Source organism: Thunnus albacares, chromosome 20 (assembly GCF_914725855.1).
Source record: "Thunnus albacares chromosome 20, fThuAlb1.1, whole genome shotgun sequence".
Taxonomy (NCBI): Eukaryota; Metazoa; Chordata; class Actinopteri; order Scombriformes; family Scombridae; genus Thunnus; species Thunnus albacares.
In genome coordinates, this window is record NC_058125.1 from 2,304,689 (window position 1) to 2,327,807 (window position 23,119).

Sequence of the window (23,119 nt, forward strand, 5' to 3'; positions counted from 1 at the left end):
TAAACTGCCTAAAGACAACACAGTTCAACACAGTGTCTAAACAAGCTACATTTGGAACAGAGGCTTGGCAGGCTAGAGGTCGGGGTATGCTTGAAAATGTTATTGGTTGATTAAACTGTATAATATGACTGATCATGCATTAAGACAAAGATTAGGAAATACTGTACTAGTACAAATAAAAGTGACATTTTAATTGACTTAAAGATTTTAGACGCATTTCATGTATAGGTTCATCACAAAAAAAAAATCAAGATCAAAAATAGAAATATTTGCAGCCCTGCTTGTTTCTCATCTCTTTTTCATCCGTTCTGTTTGGTCTACCTCTTCTTGTTTTCTCTGTAAGTGTTGCACTTTGGAGTTTTTAGTGGCTGTTTTTGGCCGTTCTGCTCTGCGAGTGGAGGAGGGTGAAGATCAGATCCTTGTCTCCTTCCTTCTTCCTGCCTTCCTCCCATCTTCTTCTCTCTGTTTACTGGCTGAGCTGTGTTCTGTAGTTAGTGTACTTGTCCTTCATGACTGTTTTACTTACATGAAGAAACTCTTCATTTGAATAACCCGTTCCTTTTTTTATGATTTTATGTTTTGACTTATTTTCAATTTAGTATTGTATTTTTATTTCATGATTTATTTGTAGTTGTAGTTTAACTATATAAAGTATTGAAAACTTAGATCAGAGGAAGTTTTTTGTGCTCTTAGACCACATCCTCAGCTTGTCAATTGTTATAGCGCATTAACACAGAGATGCACTTATTGAGATATTAAGATTATAAAGTTAATATGGTCCCATCATTTTATTTCAGTTGTGAAAAATATATCCCCCTCATCTGGTTTATCACTGTGTTGGGAATGAGACTGAAAGTGCTTTAGAAACAAATTGTGAGTCATTCCAAAACAGTAGCAATCTGTTTTGGTTAGAAATACAGCATTAACTTAATCACTATTATATTAAAAAATGAGAAAGATGAGACAACATGCTGTTGTTGAGACATTTAACTATTCAAAAGATTATACCTAGACAAATATTAAAATAACTTTATTGCCATAGTATCAATAACTGTAGAGTACACTTTGTTAAAGTCTAATTTCAAGAAGTCTTACCTGCTCCATCCATCAGTCCACCCAGGAATGTACGCATAAGACCCTGCATCACATGAGTTACACCAATTCAACCAATTCTCATATTATTTGTGAGCACTTAAAATTTTGACCAATCCTCCACTTTACAAATAAAAATCTGATTCACAACCAGAAGCTATGGACAATTACAGCAATCCTCACCAACCACTTAGATTTACCAGAGAGACAGTGGCTTTTGCGGTCATGCAAGCAAAAACTGATGTGGGAGTTTGGGGAGGCCATGGAGAAGGACCATGGGTTGACCTCAAAAAAGTTCTGGCTTTAGATGACTGAGAGAGGGGAACACAGGGCCTGCTCCGGGCTGTTTTAACCAGGGGAAGTGAACCGCTAACCTCGACTGTGGTTTCACCTTCAATAATTCCCGAATGTGACCAACACATCCTATATAGAGGAGGCAGAGTTGGAGGACTCGGGGTAAGCTTTAATTTCCCTGGTGAGGTCACTGAGGTAGCTCTACAGTGGCATGGTAACACAGAATTCACCCAGAGATTCTGAGGGCTCTCGATAGGCTGTCTTGTTTGACACACTGCTTCAGTGTCATGCGGAGATGAAAGGTGTGCTCCGACTATCGGGGTATCTCACTGCTTAGTTTCCCTGGCAAAGCCCTGGCATAGGCTCAGGCATAAGTTATGACTCAGGACAGTGTTGTCAAACCTCAAAGTCAGAAGGAGCAATGCAGACTCTATCCCTATTGTGGAACAGTGGGCTAGCTCTTTACTCGTGCAGGGTTTGGCCACCCAGTCTACTTGTGCTTTTGGGACCTGTTGGAGCCTTATGATCAAACTGCTCAGGCTGTCTTGTGGACAGAATCTCAAGGTGCAGCCGAGAGGCAGAGTGTGTCCAGTGTGTTGACCTTGGGACTACATCTTTTGCAGATGATGTAGTTCTGCTGGCATTATCAGTCCAAGACCTGCAGCACATACTGGAACAGTTAGCATCTGAGTATAAAGTAACCAAGAAAAGTGTCAGTACCACCCGCCATGATTCAGTGCAGAAAAAAGCTTGGATTGCTACCTTCAAGTTGGGAGTGAGCTGCTGAACCAAGTCATAAATGGAACCAGTGTGTCTTCACATTGAAATGAGCCAATTGAGGGGGTACAGGCATCTGAATAGGGGGGTAACTAGACACTTTCCTCTGGAGGTGGAGGACACAAGAATAGATCCCTGAGACCCAGAAAAGAACTAAATCGCATTGGGGGGGATTTAGGTAATGATCTCCTAGGAGTAAAAGAAGGCTGTTACTTGAAAGAAGGCTGTTTAGGCTTTCTTACTTAGCCCATTGCCACCATGACCCACACCCAGATTATATTAGAAGTTACAATGTATTATGATTAGCACTCATTTATTTTAAGAATTGTGTTGTTTGCTTCTAGTTGTCTTTTTTCCTCTACCACAATTTATTATACAATCAAACACAATCACATTACACTTTTCTTCCATTACACAAGTGGACATCAGAAAAAGTCTGGGGGGAAAAAAAGTGAAGCAAATTCAGTTATTTTGGGTCATGAAAAATAAAATGAAAACTCTGACATCTTGGTGGGACTGATCTATAATTGCACATTTACTGAAAAAGAAAAAGAAAACTGCACTTTCAGTCTTGTTTTAGACCTACAGATTTCTCTCCCTCAGCCCAGTCCAGTTTGTCGTCATTTTGTATTGATGTAATATTTATGTTGATATTATTGTATTAAGTTATTGTGTGGTGTCTCATCTTCCTTTCTCTGACCCTCTTTTCCTTTTGCATTCCATGGTTCAAAGCAGCATTTTAGCACAGTCAGAGCAGATGTCCTCAACTTCCCCAATGTGTTTCAAATTTATGCAGAATCTACAAATGACAGCAGCAACTGACACATTTTCCCTCAAATCATATACAACAGCTGTAAGAAGACATGAAAAGAGACTAAACCCATACCTGACTATAAAATGCTGCAGTTTAAAGACCAGTCCACTTCAGTCCACCACCAAGTGCTGTGGCTGCCCACTGCTCATCCAAGTGTGTGTGTGTGTGTGTGTGTGTGTGTGTTTTTTTTGTTTTTTGGTTTTTTTTATCTGCGTGTGTTTTTCAAGAAGGTTGTATTATGACCATACACCTTTCAGTCACTGAAAGATAACACTGGGGATTTTCTCACATTAGCACCATCTCTTTTTAATACTTCTTCACTCTCCATCTTCTTGTCTGTCTATCCCTTTCCTCTTTGTTGTCTGCTTTTGTCTTCACTGTTCTCTGACTTTCTTTATGTGTATGTGTGTCTGTTTATATGAATGTGTGTGTTTGCCCATGCCCGTGTTCTCGTGTGTACGTTTGTGCATACCTATGTATGTGCTTGTGCATATGTGTGTCTGCATGTGTCTGTCTGTGTATGTATGTGTGTGCATGTATGTGTGTGGCTGTGTGTGTTTCTTCTCTCCGGCCAGGTGAGAAGGTCATGCAGGATGATGAGTTCACCTGTGACCTTTTCCGCTTCCTGCAGCTCCTCTGTGAAGGACACAACTCAGGTGTGTGTGCAAGTTCTTAGATTTCATCTAGGAATATGGCTGAGCATCTCACTGTTAAGTACATTTACAAATGATCTTTAAGTGTTAACCATTCAGACAGTCTTTGTCAACATTTATTATGAGGTTGCACCATATTTATGTGCTGGTTAAACTAGACTGGCACACTAGTTTACGAGAGGGTAATGTGAGAACGTTCTTCTCACTTCCCACTCAAGCCACATTCCAATATATTAAAATTGTTGAGCTGACATCATTGTTTTAATGCTATTTCCTCTGTTATATAACTTTCCGTTTCGCAACGAAGACAGTGTGATTGCAGTTTGAAAAGAATATTGGAAATTTATTTCTTCAACCAGTAAAATCTGCAACTGATAAATGCAGATTTACTCAAAGGATTTAAAATTTTCAACACTATTAGCTTTCCTCTGTATGGATTATTATCTGAGGTCTGAGGCTTAACATAATATTTTGTAGAATATTTTAGTGAAAGATTATCACCACTGTATTTATTCATTTGAACACATTTTACAAATGGAAAATTGCAATAGTTTGCGATATCCTTGTTCCAGACTTCCAGAACTACTTGAGGACACAAACGGGGAACAATACAACCGTCAACATCATTATCTCGACTGTCGACTACCTTCTAAGAGTCCAGGTTAGCTCGCTCTCATCACTTCTGCAGTTTGTAAACAATATATTTTCCTGAAACTAATGAAATGAAGTCTTAAAAATTCTCATTCAGGCCTGACTAAAAACCATTTAGTGAAATTTAAGATTGCTTCTCAAAGACATGTCAGTATGAACATGATTTACTGAACAGCTAAAGTCTAATCTTAAAAGAAATTCTTATTTTTTCTTTTAAGATTTTCTTTCATATTATTAGTTTTGGCCATTTTTCAAATTATGATAACATTTTACGCACAGCTTCATTGCAAAGGTGTGTTGTACAGGTGGTGTTCTTGCTTCCTGGCATCTTTGCCTGCTGCGCCTCCAACAGTGTACACTGGGTAATCTGCAGGGTCATCAGCTGGAGCCACCGTTCACTGATGTTTTGCCCCCTACCTAGAACTGATGTTTTGCCCCCTACCTAGAACATCTCTCAGTGGGGGAGGGGGCAATGGCCAGTTGGGGACATCTCCCTGAAAGCCCCTGCAGCTACTACTATTGGGGTGTTGAAAAGCTGTTCCTCTTCTGAAGCCAAAACCAGTAGCTTGACTTCTCAACCTCTTCTGCCAGTTTTTTGATGTCCCTCTGTAGGCTGGCCCCGGTCATTCCAGCTGCACAGAGAAGTTGGATTGCTGACTTGCCCACAAAGCCCTTCCATTTGATTTCCGCTGGGTGGATGGTTGCGGTCCAGCCAGCTTCATTGCAATCTACTGTCAGTTCAGTACTTGAGCCGCTTGAATGTATGTGCTGCTGGTATCCCGTCCTTCCGAAGGATAGTAAGTTCAATGATGAGGACGTTCTTGGCAGCCGTGGGACACATCACGACATTTGGTCTGGGAGTTGTTTGTGTGGTTTCAGGTGGGAAAACTAGCTGCTTGCCCAGGTCAACAAGCATTTCCCATGCCTTTCCAGGAGTAAGCAGAGATGTTGTCTTTCCTGCTCCTAGCTTCTGTCAATTCTCTCCTGGCTTGACAAAGGGAATCAACAATTTATGGTGACGTGAGGAGTTGTTTCCCCTTACCGTGCACTTCTCCAACAGCTCCACCAGCTTCCTCAGCACCTGGTTGTGCCGCCACCTGAAGCGCCCCTGTGCCAGCACAACCTTACACCCTCACAGGATGTGCTGGAGGCCTGTACTGTTGTCGCCACACAGCAGGCACTTGATCTCTCTCCCAAACCACTTGGGTAGGTTTCAGGGACATGGAAGGGTGTCATATGTTGCCCTTATCAAGAAGCTGAGCCGTGCTTGCACAGTTCGCTAGATGTCTGCCCAGCTGATGCCTCTGCTTATGGTGGCCTCCCATTGTGTTCATGCTCCTTGCTGGCCCTAGTAGACTGCCTTGATGAGGTAGCACTCCTGCTCCTGCTCCTGCTTCAACCATTTTAAGGGATATGGCTGCTGGTTTCCTGTACATTTTTCTTATTGTCAACAAATGTTATTTGCAGAGCCAAACCAACTAAATTGATCTACTTACAAGTATTGTTTATCTAATGCCTGATATATCATATTCTTCTGTGCCATGGACCTCCAGTGTTGTCCTGAAACTACTACTAAAAAAAAAAACTACTAAAAGCAAGTTGATGAGCCACACTGCTGCACTAGGTGACATGCTCCTTTGTCACACATGTTATGGTCACGGAAGAACAAAGATAATATGTAGCACAACAAGAAGGACTGGAAATGGAACCGAATTCCTGCACATGCTCAGTGGCATCTGCCATACATGGAACTACTCTTCAGAGACTGAAAACATGATTGCTGTCATTAGTCCTTGGAGTCAATTCTAAACAAACTACCATGATTGTAATCTTTGTGGTGAAGGAACATGTCACCCAGTGCAATGGTGTGGCTTGGGCAAACTTGTGCCCTCCAGTCACTTCTAGCAGGACCACTTGCCTTGTTGTTTCAGACGTCAGGACCATGTCTGGCCTGAGTATGGTCTCTGCAATAAGTTCTGGGAACTTCAGCTGCCTCCCTAAGTTAACATTCTGCTCTTTTGCCTTGGGCTCTCTAATAGTGTGGTCTTGTAACGCAATCAAACCCTGCCTAGCTTGATACCATTGTGGCACCACAGCACACTCAGTCTGGTCAACCTCCTCTTGTGTCCTCCACATTCTCCCAGTCCTGACTTCAGTGCCAGCATTAGATTCTTATGATGTCAGAGAGGTCTCTATATACCAGCTGCTCCCTTGCCTGGGTAACCACAAACTCCCCTGTCATGCTCAAGGGGAGCTGTAGCTTGTTCCTCTGCCAACACAAGGCAGTGCTGCTTAGACTTTGTGGTACTCCTGTGGTACTCCCTGTCCAGTTGATGCCATGCTGATGTTATTGTTCTGGGAGTGACTCTGAGGCTAAACCAATTGTAATAGTCCAGAATCAAATCCCTGATCTAACCTGGAATATGATGCTGAACCAGCAATGTTTCCACCAGCTTTAGGGGTATAGAGTGATACACAATGGTGAGGACCAGGTCTCCACGACCGTCTCTTGCCTCTCACATCAGCAGAGTGAACACCCTGGGACCTTTGGGACTCCCCTTTTCTGAAGAAAAGGTGTTAATGGAGTTTTCAGGAGGTACTCCTTTATTTGTCAAGCAACAATACTGAAGAATATCTTGCAATACTGAGGAGTAAGATAGCCCTGAACTACTCAACAGTGCTTGCGATCTCCTTCAAGGTTGGCTCCTTGGTGTTGATGGTGTAGATATTGTTGAAGTAATGGTTGATCTCCTCTTTCAAGGATGCCAGGTGGCCACTTCAGTTCTGCCTAAGCAGTTTCTTGGTGAACTGAAAGGAATTTGTCCAAAATACCCTTCACTTCCTGGCTCTGTCTCTGCCCCTGCTTCCTCACAGTGTTCCAAGATCTGCTAAAGTGGTCCTATTCCTCTCCCTTGCTCCCTTGTACTGCCTGCTGTTTCCTGTTTCTTGTCACCTGCTGCTCCTTAATGGAGCTGACCTGCTGTACTACCTGAACCACAGCACCCCCACTCCCCTTAAGCATTATTATTTTGGCTTGGTGGATCTTCAGGTCATGCATGTTTTTGCAAACTTTGACACATACAAAAGATTAGCAAACTAATAGTCTTGCCCTTACCTTGTGACAGTATCCTAGGCATTCGTCACCAATAATTACCTGTCTCCCACTCTCAAGTGTATACATCTCCTCTCTCCAAATTGCACAGCCCAATCACTGATTATTAATTACTTGTACTGTATACTTGTGTGTATTTACTGTTGTGCACAGTTGCAGTTACACAATGCAGTTTTTGAATGTTCATCTTCACTCTAACCTCCAAAGACACAATTTACTACTGGAGTATTACTGTATGGAATGTCACTTGGACTAAAGCAAACATGTCCTCATAAGTTATTGTAAGTTATAGTCCAAATGGTGGCCAAAACTATTAAAACACAATATCCAGGTTCTGAATTTTTCAGACTTGTTTTTTTACGTCTGTTTTTTATGGTTTATACTATGGTTTATATTGTGTCTTTATACACTGTTATATACTCTGCCTCCACTACTAATAATACTAATAATATATTTTTATATTATTATAAAAGCAATAAAAACAGTAACTTCAATTCTTGTAGTGTGATTAGTCTGATTCGTTCTTTTAATCTCTCTCTCTAACTTTCCCTCCCATGCCTCCTCCTTTTACTCCTCCTGCCCTCCCTCTTCACTCTTCTCTAGGAGTCTATCAGTGATTTCTACTGGTATTATTCTGGGAAAGATGTCATAGACGAGCAGGGCCAGAGGAATTTCTCCAAAGCAATAAACGTGGCCAAGCAGGTTTTCAATACACTCACAGAGTACATCCAGGTACGACAAGCAACTGCTGTTATCACTGTTGATGTCACTGTTATATAGAAGGAAATAACAGCTCCAGTCCTTAAAATATTCTCAAAAGTTGATGAAAAGGGCTTAAATGATTTTGAAGGAAGTTGTTAAGAGCAGTCTCGATATTATCAATTATGAAGTTAATTTTCATTGTGACAGCCATTTCTTTATCCCAATGCTTAAATAAAAAAGGGATGAGGAGATATCTCTGATAATATTAATTTGAAGGCAGAGTTTGAATAAAAGGTAATAAAAATATATTTCTACTATGTGGGAAGATGAACAGTTGGAAACCAATATAACATCAATATTCTGCAATTCTTAAAGGCAGTATCTGTGAAAAAATAACAACACATTTAAATCTAGAAAACTCCTGTTGAATAAAACTGATATCAGATTGTTGATGGTAATGTGACTTATTGTTACTAATGATGTTATAGGGACCGTGTACTGGCAACCAGCAGAGTTTGGCCCATAGTCGTCTGTGGGACGCTGTGGTTGGTTTTCTACATGTCTTCGCTCATATGCAAATGAAATTGTCTCAGGTGAGTTAAATTCACAAAGTGTGGGGCTTCAGTGGACTAGGGGACTAAGATGTTGATCATTTAATTATAATGTCTCCTGTTTGAGTCTGGCCAGGAAGCCTTTGTGGCATGCCATGCCCTCTACCTCATGTCATTTCCTGTCACATCTCAAAAGAGATGTTGCTAAAAAAATACTTTAAAACAGATGCCTGAAAACCTCCAATAGGTGGCAGCATTGATGCATTGTTACCATTTCAACTAGCTCTTCTTAAAGGGGACATATTATGCCTTTTGTAATTTTCTGACATTTATATATTGTTATAATGTCAGATTTTTATGTTAATCATAGTCAAAGTCCTAAAATTGAGGTGAAAGTATGTAAAAATAGCACTTTCAAGTCAAAGGTCAGGGCCTGTTCTGCATTCTCCGTTTGCAAAGTTACTTCCCCATTGAACTGACGTCAGATTGTTTGTGCATGCTGTCTGTTTCGTAGCCTTTGTTGCTAAGGTTGTTCACAGGCTGTTTGTGTTATCCACCCACATATTTTGGATCGGATTCATGTTGGACCATGTGCAGATATATTTGAGAAGTTTATATTTTGAGTAAAGAACAGGAAAATTGTTTGTTTATGTAGCCTCTGGAGCTGGCAGAAGTCCGCCAAGGGGCAAGCCTTCAGGAGATGACCGATCAAAACAGAGTAGGCTCATCGGAAGGGGGGCCTTAAAGAGACAGGAGCTAAAATGACCTGTTTCAGATAGAGGTTGAACTGAGGGGCTGCATGAAGGGCCAGTATAACTTAAATAAGGAGTTGTTTAGCGTTTTTTCCTTTTTTATTGAATAGCGGTCAGTGACGAGGCAGACAGGAAACGAGGGGAGAGAGAGATGAATATGACATGCAACAAAGGTCCCTGGCGGGAATCGAACCAGTGACGTTGCAGTCATGTGGCATGCACAATAACCTTTCGGCTACTGGGGCACTCCAGATGAGAAGTTCAAGATTCAAGATTCAAAAAAAGAATGAGCAGATAGCAGCACAGTGCATTAAAGTGCATTTAGAAAGAAAAGTACATGTCTCGGTTGGATGCAGACAGCTCTCGCATGTCAACAAGTGACCAGCACTGATGGGGGAGTTATATAATCTACTTTGCTGTCCAGAGAACATTAGGCAACATGATTGTTGGAACTGCCTGTTTATATGGGTCAACAGTTAGCCTAGCTTGCACTCCCCCACACTTGCCCACTTGCTTCCATGTCCTGTTGCACCGCTTTCAACGTTTCCTCTGTGGCACAGCTCCAGGCAAGGCCATGGTCTCCTTTGGGCATAGCAGACCAAGCACGCTCAGCTGATTAAGCTCTCCCAGCCAGTATTTCTCGTAGCAGAAGTCTTTGTTACAAATGTGCAAAGAAACTGATGATCATAGACATATTTTTTGAACTGTAAATCATGCAAAGATATTCTAGTAGAGCCCCAGAAAAAATGTAGACCTGGAAATGTGCACGTTATGTCATCTTTAAGGAGTAGCAAATTGATACTGAGGTCCTTTTTCTCAGTCACTTAGCCCCTCTCACTGATACTTGTGTTATTGTTTATTGGAACAAACACTGTACTGTAAACTGAGAGATGTACTTACTGCAGCCAATATGTGTAACTGCCAGTCAATCTTGCAATCCTTGTTCATTGAGGGAGTTGATGGGGAGGATCATGTCCTCCTTGTTATACATAAAACTACACATGTGCTTTTTGTCTTCAGTGTCTCATTTCAAATTTGAAGTCAAAGGATAAACTTCAATGAAGTGCATTACATGCATGTTTGTAATAAATCAGGCAGGATATTACAAACAGTTCTTCATCGAATCCATAAAACCACCCTTCATTACGGTCACTAATTCCATCACATTCACATGAAATGTTATTACAGTAAAACAGAAAAACAAGAATATTCTCTGAATGAGTTATTTTTTTGTCATTTTTGGAATGGTTAAACAAAGTGTAGGTGGCTTGAAAATTCTTAAAACACCTTTGTATTTTTTTTTATTTTTCTTTTTTCACCCCAGGACTCGAGTCAGATTGAGTTACTGAAGGAACTGATGGATCTGCAGAAAGACATGGTGGTTATGCTGCTGTCTATGCTGGAGGGTAGGTTTATGTCCATGAGTATACTTTTAACTTGTATGAAAGAGTCCCAATACCAAGCTGAAAAGCGGTGTTTCACTCAAAACTTCAAGTACTGATAAAATTACACAAAACACAGTCACCTTTCTTCTTTCAGAACTGAACTAAAAAGAATGAAAATGTATTTGCAGTGGTATAATACAAATGTTCTTAAACATCCACACCCATGTTGAAAAAAAGCATGACTAGTATGAATGCTGCTATTCACGATAATTGACAGGTTGAAATAAATAGCCTCACTGTCTGTAATGTATGTATAATGTAATTAATGTATGTATATAAATACATTTTATGTTAAATATAAATGACACCATTGACACAGATTGAGTACATGTTGAAAATGTAGTCTGTACATTGTACAGAGATTGGCTAAAGGGATATTGTTTTTTAGGAAGTAACATGCAGTTACTTACTCACCAGTAGTGATACCAGTACATTGACATTAGCTCAGGATTACACAGACACATGTAAGCCACAGTAGCACTATATAACAAGTTAAGTACCTTCTACTAAATTTATACCCCTTTCAGACAGCAAACACATATATAACACAGTTCTACTCAATGTGCATGGATTCATTCATGAGACCACGTCACCCTCACTGTTAGCAGAGACTGCAGTCTGCTGTGTAGTTCATACACTTTACTGATTACACTAATTACACTGAAGAGCTACCAGATACCAGATACTACCAGAAGTTTCAGTTTCAAGCTCTTGGTTGCAAGAAGATTGCATTTATAACCTATTATCTCCTGTTCTCTGTCATCACATACACTGTTTTAATGATATAGTTGTTTTCATTTGCATATTTTTCTGTTTCTGTTGTCAGATAATAATAAATTGTTACCAAGCTTTATGCGGCAGATAAAATCATTATTTCACAATCACTATATCATCAGGCTAAATGAAAAAAAACACGGGATAATGACAGCCACTGTGCTGTGAGACCAGCTCTACTGACTGTAGATGGTGAAAGTAGTTTCATGTCGTGTTGGTTTTATTTGAATGCCTTCATATGTGTGTTGTCTTGTTTTGGCAGGTAATGTGGTGAATGGAACCATTGGGAAGCAGATGGTGGACATGCTGGTGGAGTCCTCTAACAACGTGGAGATGATCCTCAAGTTCTTTGACATGTTCCTCAAACTGAAAGACCTCACCTCATCAGACACCTTCAAGGAGTATGACCCTGATGGAAAAGGCAAGGTTCCAAAATGTTGTTTTTTTTATCATATTTGTCATTCGGGAAGCATCAGGCTTTACATGATTTTAATTATATGAATGTAGAGATTTATCAAGACACATGTGAGAGCTGTTGATTTATTGATTTACAAATTAACTGATAGGTCTCATCTCCAAGAGGGACTTCCATAAGGCCATGGAGAGTCATAAACACTACACCCAGTCTGAGACAGAGTTCCTTCTCTCCTGTGCTGAGACTGATGAGAATGAACTCCTGGACTATGAAGAATTTGTGGAGCGTTTTCATGAGCCAGCCAAGGTAAAGGACTTGATATTCACAGATCTTTAAAAAAGTACATCTTCATCAAGTCTTTTAACATGATCTAATGTGAGGTTAGTAAGAGAACCTACTTGGATTTTTTTTTTGTCAGTTTCGCCTTTTTCTTTTTCTTTTTGGTCTTTTTTCTTCTTTTTTTCTTCTTTTTCATTTCCATTCTTTTGACTGATAATGGAGCCAGATTAGAATAAGTAATTTGATACGATTCCTCTCATTTCTCTATTTCTCTCTAATGTGACACACACTGAAACATGTGGGACTTCTCTTGTTGTTGGGTTCTAGACTGACAGCTCAGCCATCCTATTTTATTGTTGGTTTTGTGGAATCAAATTTCTCAGCTAGGACAGTGCCCATTAAATGGTCTGACCACTCAAAGCGCTTTTACACTACGAGTCACATTCACCCATTCACACACATTCACATTCTGATGGCACAGTTTAAGTGTATCTTTAATTTTTCTGGGATGTAATCTAAAGCCCAGTTCAGATCAAAGATTCACGACGAGATGAAACCGTTTTAGAATGTTGCAAGGAAAAGTTGCAGCAGTGTGAACTGGTCCTTCTCAGTTCGACTGAAGCCGGCTGATGGCGTCGCCTCAGTTTGTCAAGTTTCAAGTGGCTGGTTTTAGGACATTAGGCACGTTACCTGTTTCAACAGCCAATCACCTCATAGCAAAGTCAGATGGTAAGGTCAGCAAACTGTCAGTTGATCGAAATGGTAGAGCTTTGGACGAAGGAGCCTGGACCCTCCCATCTTTTTCCCCCCGTTTCATCAATACTAGAAATGCAACTGTAGCAAGTAACTCACTGAAATATCCTTATTCATATGTTAAAACGCTACAAATTATATCCAGCTATAAAAAAGCCTGAAAACCTGTCAGTTAGAACAAAAGTACACTGCGTCGTTGCTACGGAGATGATACACCATCTCATCTAGTTGCATTGATGTAAACTGGCAGGTTTTGCAGATCGGCGCATTGCAAGTAGTTGCAAGTTTCAGCGTGTCTCATCATGAATCTTTGGTCTGAACTAAGCCTAGAGAGTTACCCAACATTGCTAAGATTTACCATGGATAGTAGCCTTATAGTAGCCTTATAGTAGCCAAGTTCTGTGTTTTAAGTGCAGCTTTTTGTAGAATCATTCTGCTGTGATCCTCACAGATTTTGGAGAATGAATTGTGTTGAACTTCTTTAGTGGGAAAGGAGAAACAAGTTGAAAAGGGAAATTGATTTATGTGAAAGGTTCAAAAACTTTAAACTGAACTGTGATTCAAAAGGATATTGGCTTCAATGTGGCGGTTTTGCTGACCAACCTGTCGGAGCACATGCCTCATGACACCCGGCTGCAGACCTTTCTGGAGCTGGCAGAGAGTGTCCTCAACTACTTTCAGCCATACCTGGGCAGGATCGAGATCATGGGCAGTGCCAAGCGCATCGAGAGGGTGTACTTTGAGATCAGCGAGTCCAGTCGAACTCAGTGGGAGAAACCTCAGGTAAAGATGGTACAACAAATGAATGAATTTCCAGAGTAGTCACTTCAGAGAGACGCTGCCTGATTTGGTCACAGTGTTCAATAATGACAACAAATCCACAAATTTCCTCCCAGCTCCCGGTTGTGCAAACTCTATCTGCTATCACTTATTTACCCTCTACCCAGGTCAAAGAATCCAAGCGTCAGTTCATCTTTGATGTGGTGAATGAAGGAGGGGAGAAAGAGAAGATGGAGTTGTTTGTGAATTTCTGCGAGGACACCATCTTTGAGATGCAGCTGGCGGCTCAGATGTCGGATGCTGGCGAGCGCTCAGCGGTTAAAGAAGAGAGTGAGCGGGAGAAGCCAGATGAAGAAAACCCTGAGATGGGCTTCTTCTCTGTTACCACTGTCCGCATGGCACTGTTTGCTCTGCGATACAATGTCATGCTGCTGATCAAGGTGAGGGCACACTTATACCATGTCAACATTGTACCTGAAGGCCTCCAGTGTAGAAACACATACAGAGCACTCGCTGCAAATGATGCTGCTCACGCTACGTTGTCTGTGTAGAGCCCAATATACAGTGACTGTAGTTACATACGTAAAACAGAGCATTGCTTCAGGTTGCATAGCCTACACGCGTGACACGTACGACTGAAAAACTCGGCTGAGATGCTTTCAGTGTAAACACGGTGTTAAGCTGCATTCAGACCGACATCAGCATGAATGCATGAAAAACAGCTCCTTCATTCATTTGAATGGGACCACTGTTTTGGCTTAGTTGGGGTGCCAACAAAGACATCTGGCAAGGTGCTGTGTTGGCCAATTAAATACTTTTTCTGGCACAATAAAATTCATTTTACTGTGCTTCATAATAATATTATGAATTGCTGTGTAGTATTTTGGTGTCTGTTACTGGACTCCCTGGATTATATTAAACACAGGGCTGTTTTCACTGTGAAAACTCACACAGCACCAAACACAGCTAACAGTCAAAAAAGGCATTGTGTGGGAGCATGTTCAATGAATAACACATGATTTATACCAGATACTTATAACTTAGATCAATGAAGTAATAGAAATAGTCACTTAATACAAGGTATTCATCATTGAAGTGGACATGTATGTGTTTATTACCTGCATATATATTATAATATGTTCTTTGTGCTTGTCCTCAAAAGTTGGTTAAATGCAACACGTTCAAAAAACATTTTTTGAACATGTTGGTGCTTTGTGCAAAATCCCATCCCATTAGGAGTCAAAATTTTCACCATCCAAGTACTCCAGTCATCTCTGTTGGGATTGACACAAGGCAAACCTTTCAGCCCATTCCTACACATTTAACAAGGTTTTGATTGGCTCAAGGGTTGGCTAGCTCCTATAAACCTGGGCTGTACCAGTACCTGATTTTTGGAATATTTTAAACCATTTTGACAAAAAAAAAAAAAAGGATAATCTTACTAGTTTATTCAGGATCCCTGAACCATATCCCATAGTCTTCATTGCTCAAACAATAATAATAATAATAATAATAATAACTTTATTTATATTCCAACTTTTTAAAACAGAATGCTTTGACAGACAAAGCAAAAGCAGGCAATATAACAACAGCCAAATAGTCAGGCCAAACAAAAGCAAGACAAAATTAAGGTAAAGTTAAGATAAAGTTAAAACAAGAAGACAAGAGATGCAGAAACTTAGCAGGGAGAAGACAGAGGGATGATGAAAGATAAACAGGGTAAAAGAGATAAAAAGACAAAAAACATTAAAAGATGCAAATATAAATAAATACAAATAAAAAGAATAAAAGCAATAAAAAGATGACATCACATAAAAGCAAGTCTATAAAAATGGGGTTTAAGAAGTGATTTAAAAGAAATCACTGATTCTGTGAGCCTTATCTCAGAAAGATCGTTCCAAAGCCGAGCTGCTGTGATGGCAAAAGCACAGTCACCTTTAGATTTAAGCCTCGACTTTGGAACAGCTAGAAGGTCCCCACCTGAGGATCTAAGGCTGCAAACTGGCTCATATGGGGTCAACATTTATTATGTAGCTTGGGGCCAGACCCAGACATACTTTAAAGTGATCAGTAAAATTTTAAAATGTGTTCAAAATCTAACAGGGAGCCAATGGAGAGAAGCCAGGATTGGGGTGATGTGATGTCATCTGTTAAAATCAGTAAGAAACATAGCTTTTGCATTCTGAACTAGTTGAATGTGAGAGAGTGACTTTTGGTTTATGCCAGAAAGGAGGGAGTTACAGGAGTCAAATCTAGAGAGAATAAGTGCGTGAATTACTTTTTCCAGGTCAGAGTGTGAGAGCATTGGTTTACTTCTTGAGATTGCTCTTATTTGAAGGAAGCAGGACTGGACAACTTTTTTTGATCTGTGGTTCAAAGCTTAAATCTGAATCAAATAGTACTCCCAGATTTCTGGCATCAGGCTTTACATTAGTAGACAAGGGACCAAGGACACTCTCAATGAGACTGATAGGGTTTGGTGGACTGAACGATATGATTTCTGTTTTTGAGTTATTGAGTTGAAGAAAACTTTGTGCCATCCAACAGTTGACGTCATTGAGACAACAGCAGCTAGGCTTTTTGGGTCACCAGGTCTCAGGGGAAGATATATCTATGTGTTGTCTGCATAAACAATCACTGCATACTGTAGTTGTTGATAATAGTGCAGAGCTGCAGAGGTCCTAATAAGAGACAGCCCTAATCTCCACACACACATTACTGTCTTCAAAATTCATACAGACAAGAATTCTGCCTGATGAAGGTCTGAGGACCGAAACATTGTGTCAATGAAGTGAGAAGTGAGATGGACATGGTGCAAGATTCTTTCTTTTTCTTTTCACCTGAAACTATGACCTGAAGAAATTATTCCCATAAAGTTACTTGACTTACAACAGACACATTTGAAAAAAGGACAGTTAAAATCAATACAGAGGCAGAGGCCAAGACATCCTGTGTTATAGTCCGAAGCATGGCTCAAGCTCCAAAAACACTGGATCCTACATTTCTCATAATGTAGTTCTATAGCGATTGTCTTTAAACCGTTCCTAACTCCCTGCCCACATCTTTCAAACTCTGCACCCCCAAATTCCATCAGCAGGGTTTATTTTCTCAGAGTTAACAAAGCTCCTGCAGAGCTACAAAAGACATTACACAACAGTTTTCACAGACTGAGTAAAATCAACACATGAGGAGGAATTGATCTTCATGTGTGATAAATTACTTGATGTTTGATCTGGTCATGTAAATGTTGGACATTGAACCTTATTACACTCAACAGCCAGCAGAGACATGCCACTGAACACACAATTTACCTCCACTTCTCTGTCTTTCTCTGTTTTCAGGTGTTATCCATGAAAAGCTTAAAGAAGCAGGTGAAAAAGATCAAGAACATGACAGTGAAGGACATGGTGACCACCCTGGTGTCTTTCTACTGGTCAGTGTTGCTCAGCCTGCTCCACATAGCATTCAGTGTGGCCCGAGGATTTTGCCGAATCTTCTACAATACCTTCATGGGAGGCAATCTGGTTGAGGGAGCCAAGACCATAAAGGTTATTTTACATAATTAAAATAACATGGAGCAGTGTGTCCACAGGTTCTTAACAAAACTAAATAAGAACTCTTCCTTAACACCTCAACTGCTACCATCCCCAGGTGTCTGAGCTGCTGGCCAACATGCCGGACCCCACTCAGGACGAGGTCCGGGGGGAGGGGGAGGACAAAGAAAAGAGACCCTCTGACCGCAGCTCACCGAAGGAGGACCTGGCTGACCTGGCAGTCAACACTAGCGAGACTGAGGTGCTGTCAGACATTTTTGGCCTGGACTTAAGAAGGGAAGGGGGCCAATACAAGATCACCCCCCATAACCCCAATGCCAGTCTGACTGATCTGCTCAACTCCCCAGTTCCTTCTCCAACCCCCCCAACCCCACCTACAGCGCCCCCACCAGAGCTCAGGCGGAGGCATCAGGTGAGACAGAAAAAAAAGGTTGTGGTTTCATTATACTCACTGAAACCACAATTTATGTCTTGTTTCTTTCTCTCCAGTTTGTGTTATTTTTATGCAGTCTGTTTTAATTAATGGACAAGGATTGATCCCCAATGATGCCAAAACTTGTTTCCTTTTTGCCCAGTTAGCCAACTATGTAAAAAATAAAATTCTAAAGAAATAGTTTACCATCACTTTTGTGGTCTATCATTTATAAATACAACCTTTGTCCATAGCAAGATTTTTCCCCATACATCCAGTCATAAATATAAATTACACCTAGCACATAGTGTCAATGAAATAAAATATTTTGTAAATCTTTCTCCCTGGTTCATTCCTCTAACAGTGTTTTCTTTTTCAGTCAAAGAGCTCTTCCTCAGAGGAGAAGGAAGCAACACCAGAGACTGAATGTGAACCAGAGAAAAAACCTGAGTATGTACACGTTTTTATTATTGATTCCTACAACAGCCATTGTAACTACAGAGGCAGACAAAAACACAGTATGTACAGACGGTAGAAACATTAAAGTATAGTACAAGTGAGACGCAGCTGTGAAATATATATAAAAATGTATATGTAAAATAATATACCCGTCCAAAATCTAAAAGCATATTGAAATGGGTGAAGCCACAGTGAAGCAGTTTAGCCATGTTAGCTATATGTAAATATGAACTGTTTTGTGATTTCAGGGGTGGACATGGAGAGAAACAAGAGAAACAACAGAAGAATGAGAAGATGCAGCCAAAAGTAAGAAGGCATCACACCTCAAAGTCTGATGAGCCTGATCTGCAGGAATCAGCCTTCTTGAAGAAGATCATCGCCTACCAGAGGAAACTACTGGTACAGGAGACTCTTCTGTCCTTTTTTCATTTGCTTTTGTCAGTGGTGGTCATCAACTGTCAACTCAATATTTTCTAGTCCAAATGTGAACATGTTCAGAGTTTCAACAAATACTGGTGATCATATGTGATTAGAGCAGTAAGGGTGAGGAGGGAAGTTCTGATATTAAAGCAATAATGTGACTGAAAGCCAGCAGCCATCACTGAGCATTGGGGTGAAGAGTGTGAGTAAAGATGTGAACAGCACAACAACAATGACAAGCAGTTGATAGTTTATTTAGGAAAACAGCCAGAAGACATGAGCTCATCTTTCTGTCTCCCCTGCAGAACTACTTTGCCAGGAACTTCTACAATATGAGAATGCTGGCTCTGTTTGTTGCCTTTGCCATCAACTTCATCCTCCTATTCTATAAGGTAATGGTATACTAGTAATGTTGTTATTTTTCTTTAAAGTACTGTTGGTTAGAAACTAAATTTTCACAGATCATCTTTCCTGCTATTTTTAATATTTTCTGTCATCCTTTGATTTTCCCTCTGGTCCTTCGATAGATAGTCTAGACAGTAAGTATTTGAACAGCTACACATTTTTTGTTCGTCAGGCTCTGGGGTTCAGCATATTCAATTAGAAAGAAAATAATGGATACTACATTAAAGCGCCAAGCCTCAGCTTTAAGTTGAGTAGATTAACATCAATACAGAAAGAACAGTGTGGGAGATATAGCACAAAGAGGCCAAAGTTTAGGTCTTCAAACGTAATTTAGCTGAATGTGAACACAAAGGATGCTCCTGTATGCCTCTGCATCGATCCTGTTGCTTCCATCAGCAGTGAAATCATCAATAAATGCCAGTGTGCCAGTTCCATTGGCAGCCATACATACCTAAGCCATAACAGAACCTGTTGCTTTTTCTCTCTACACTTTCCTCTTTCCATCATTTTGATAGAGGATGAAAATCAGTCCATAGAATAGGGCTGCCAAGTCAAGTGGAACTGACACTTTTCACACGCTCTCACGCCACACGTCCATTTCTCACGCAGTGAAAAACAAATTATGTGTATTATTAAGTACAGAAAGACAAGACAGAGCAGCACAGTGCAACAGCAGCACCGTGCAGCAGCCGCCAGGCTGACCATCAGGGGGAAAGTGAGAAATATACACAAATCTATTAATTTATTCCCATGCATGCTGCTCAGAGTAACCTCAGGCTGCGGCTCTTCTGGCAGCAGCACAGCGTCTCTCCTTCTCCTCTTGTGCCGAACACATGCAGGCAGGAGTGAGAGTGAGTTACTATGGTTACGGGGACACTCTGTATCTCTGTTGCTCTGAAACTTTCTCGGTTAATCGGTTTGTAGGTAACCTACTACCATTTTAGGCTACATAATGTTTTTAAGATGTTTTATAAATATAATTTCAAATATGAAACCATTCTTCTAATAATCATTTCCTGCCTTGATCCACCCAATTATATATTGTTCTTGATGCAATTTTGGTTTTCATTTCTTGGTGGCTGTTTCTTAACTCTATTTTTGAGGAGGACCCCCAGAATCCCCCGCCATTTATGTACTTTCCAAGTTAGCTTGGAATATCTGGAGTGTATATCAAAAACACTAACCAATAAACACAAATTAGCAAAAAGAAAAATTCTAATGAAAAATGTGTATATGTTGGTTCATAAGGCTAGAGAGAAGTCAAGTGGGTCAGTTTACCACAAATAATGCTCAACACTTCACCATCTGCTCATCTACAAGACTTATGCTCCTCGGTCTACCAGCTCATTTGACGTATTCTAGTTTTCCTGTGTTCACTTGCTTTTTTTAGAACGTACCCAACCATTGATTTTGGCAAACCAACTATCTTTGATATCTCTGATAGAGTTTTGCTTTTTTTCAGCCTTATTATTATCTGCTTCTATTCCATGGACACTTCTTTACTCCTCATAATGACAGAAAACTCCACTTCAATCTAAATGGCAAATCTCAATCAGCGTTGCACCACGTGAGCTCTTTTGTGCTGAACTAACATTGAAACAACTGCTGCCCAACAGACATTTAGTAGCATTTGAACCCCTAAACTTTGGACACTGTGTTAAAAGGGCTAAATCTCCCAAACAGTTCTTTCTATATTGATGTAAATCTACTCAAATTAAAGCTGAGACCTGGCACTTTGAATGTGCTGAAGCACAGAGCCTGAAGATAAAAAAATGTGTAACTGTCCAAATACTTACTGTCTGGAATGTATGCCTCGCTTACTTTTTCTTTTCCTCTGTAAAACACGTTGAAATTGCCTCTGTATGAAAGGGTGCGATACAAATAAACTTAAACTTGCTACAAATAATACCACCTGATATGGACGCTGTCAGTCTAAAAGAGCCCTATTGCAAAGATTTTAACTTCATAAGGAAAGGGGCAATGTAAATTAAAAGTAATTAAAATGCTGTTTTATTTTTACTTTGATGAGCAAAGCTGAGCTTCACTTCTAAGTTTTAAGGACTAATAAATTGTCTCTTCCAGGTTTCTACATCCTCAACAGTGGTTGAGGAAAGGGAAGTTGTGTACACCAGCAGCCAACCGGACAGCAGTGTTCAGTGGGATCCACTTGGTGGAGAGGCAATGGTGGAGACGAAGGACGAGGTGATGGATGAGGGTGGAGAGCCCCTGAAGCCTGTCACAGTTCGTTTTGTCCTGGAGGAGAGCAGCGGATACATGGAGCCCATGCTGCGGATCCTGGCTGTCCTGCACACTGTCATCTCTTTCTTCTGCATCATCGGATACTATTGTCTCAAGGCATGCTGCTGGCTATTGATACTGAGTATAACACAAAGAAATCTAAAATATTTGTAATATGTATCAATCCTAACAAATCATTTTCTCTAAAAGCATTAAATCTAACATTCCAATCCAAGGCTTAAAATTTTCTGGAATGAAATAGCACTCTGTGATCATCCTATATTGTTTTGTGTGTGTGTGCGTGTGTGCGTGTGTGCGTGCGTGCGTGTATGTGTGATGTAGGTGCCACTGGTGATCTTCAAGCGTGAGAAGGAGGTGGCCAGGAAGCTGGAATTTGATGGTCTTTACATCACAGAACAACCATCTGAGGATGACATTAAAGGACAGTGGGACAGACTTGTAATCAACACACAGTGAGTAGACATACAGTATTAAGCTCTGTCAAAATTAATTCTGTGAGGCTGAGAGGAAAATGAGGCACATTGAAAATGTATCTTCCTTTCCCACTCCCAAGAGGGAACAAGCAGGAAAGGAAACAGAGCCAAGTGTTTTTGTAAACCAGTTATATGGAAGAACTCCAGGGGTGTATTCCATCAATGCAGCTAAAGAAAGCTGAGCATACTTGAATAAGCCTGGAATGAAAGTGAATAGGGAAATTAATAGACCAGTCATTTCATTGGTCAACACTATACCTGGCCTTCTATTGGTTGGGGGATTTTGACAGGGTTGTTGCACAAAAAATCTGAGAGCAGAGCAGAAATCTGAGAGCAGAAGTTCCACAAGTGCACAGAAGCAGCCTTAGTGCAAGGAGAAGAACTGAAACTGGAGCGCAGGAAATCTGTGCAAACAACAGTATATCTGAGTGCAAGCACACAGTTTGAGCAGAAACAGAGCAAATCTAAGCGCAAGCAGAGAGTATTTGAGTGCGAGGGCAGGGTTTTGAGGCACAATATTACAAAATTTGGAGGCTCTCAGGAGCACCTGAAGATGAGGTCCCTGTCCACCACAGCACCCCCAAACAGGTCAGCAAGACCCAAGTCCCCAAGTCAGAATCCAGCGGTCCTGTCTCTAAAACAGATATGGTTTCATCTTGTCATGGTGTACCACTTTCACTTTACTTAGGACTCTTCTGAATCAGATGCACTAGCTCATCTAGTTGACCAAGGATGAAATAGAGCCCCTCATAGGATGGTAAGAAGATCAGTGCAGTAAAACTGCCATACTAGAATCCTGTATTTCATATACAATCTCTCTCACTGGCTCCAATAAGCTTTTGTAGTGGGACTGTATAGGGACACCACCGGCCATGAAGGCCAGCCATTGCCTCCTTCCAACCATCTCCTCACAGGTGCCAGATCAGGGTTAGCTTTCTGGGCATCCTCTAGTTGGGTACTGGTCCATCCAGCAAACAATGGGGAATTACTGGCCCTGGTGAGATGCACTCTTTTGCTGTTTCAAGGATTTTCGGTCAAACCTGTTCTACTATGACTTCCCACCTGTTTTTCACTATTGCTTTGACAGTTCTGGCATTTCACCTCCATGGCTCCTGCCCCCATTATAGTAGAACTGGTTTTGGTGTTCCCCTCTGTACCATCATAATTCAGGTTACATTGTATTCCCTGATGGCAGACATGTTCCTTGTCCAAGGAAGGGTCAGTATATTGAACGGGCAGTTCTTGCGGCACGGGTGCCTCAACAAGCAGTCCACATTTGAGTGCTGTTGACCT

The 23,119-nt window shown here is 40.7% G+C and overlaps 1 protein-coding gene across 1 annotated transcript in view; it reads left to right on the forward strand.

Annotated features, from left to right (window-relative positions):
* The window catches only part of ryr2a (ryanodine receptor 2a (cardiac)), a 187,702-nt gene that overhangs the window by 151,090 nt on the left and 13,493 nt on the right, over positions 1 to 23,119 (forward strand). Inside the window, exons 89-104 of the mRNA XM_044338318.1 lie at positions 3,553 to 3,633; positions 4,203 to 4,291; positions 7,997 to 8,125; positions 8,584 to 8,688; positions 10,723 to 10,804; positions 11,880 to 12,038; positions 12,184 to 12,338; positions 13,632 to 13,847; positions 14,012 to 14,284; positions 17,186 to 17,392; positions 17,496 to 17,810; positions 18,190 to 18,260; positions 18,518 to 18,668; positions 18,995 to 19,081; positions 21,177 to 21,449; positions 21,675 to 21,805. Of these exons, the coding sequence (XP_044194253.1) occupies positions 3,553 to 3,633; positions 4,203 to 4,291; positions 7,997 to 8,125; positions 8,584 to 8,688; positions 10,723 to 10,804; positions 11,880 to 12,038; positions 12,184 to 12,338; positions 13,632 to 13,847; positions 14,012 to 14,284; positions 17,186 to 17,392; positions 17,496 to 17,810; positions 18,190 to 18,260; positions 18,518 to 18,668; positions 18,995 to 19,081; positions 21,177 to 21,449; positions 21,675 to 21,805 (2,524 nt within the window). The remainder of the gene's footprint in view (positions 1 to 3,552; positions 3,634 to 4,202; positions 4,292 to 7,996; positions 8,126 to 8,583; positions 8,689 to 10,722; positions 10,805 to 11,879; positions 12,039 to 12,183; positions 12,339 to 13,631; positions 13,848 to 14,011; positions 14,285 to 17,185; positions 17,393 to 17,495; positions 17,811 to 18,189; positions 18,261 to 18,517; positions 18,669 to 18,994; positions 19,082 to 21,176; positions 21,450 to 21,674; positions 21,806 to 23,119) is intronic.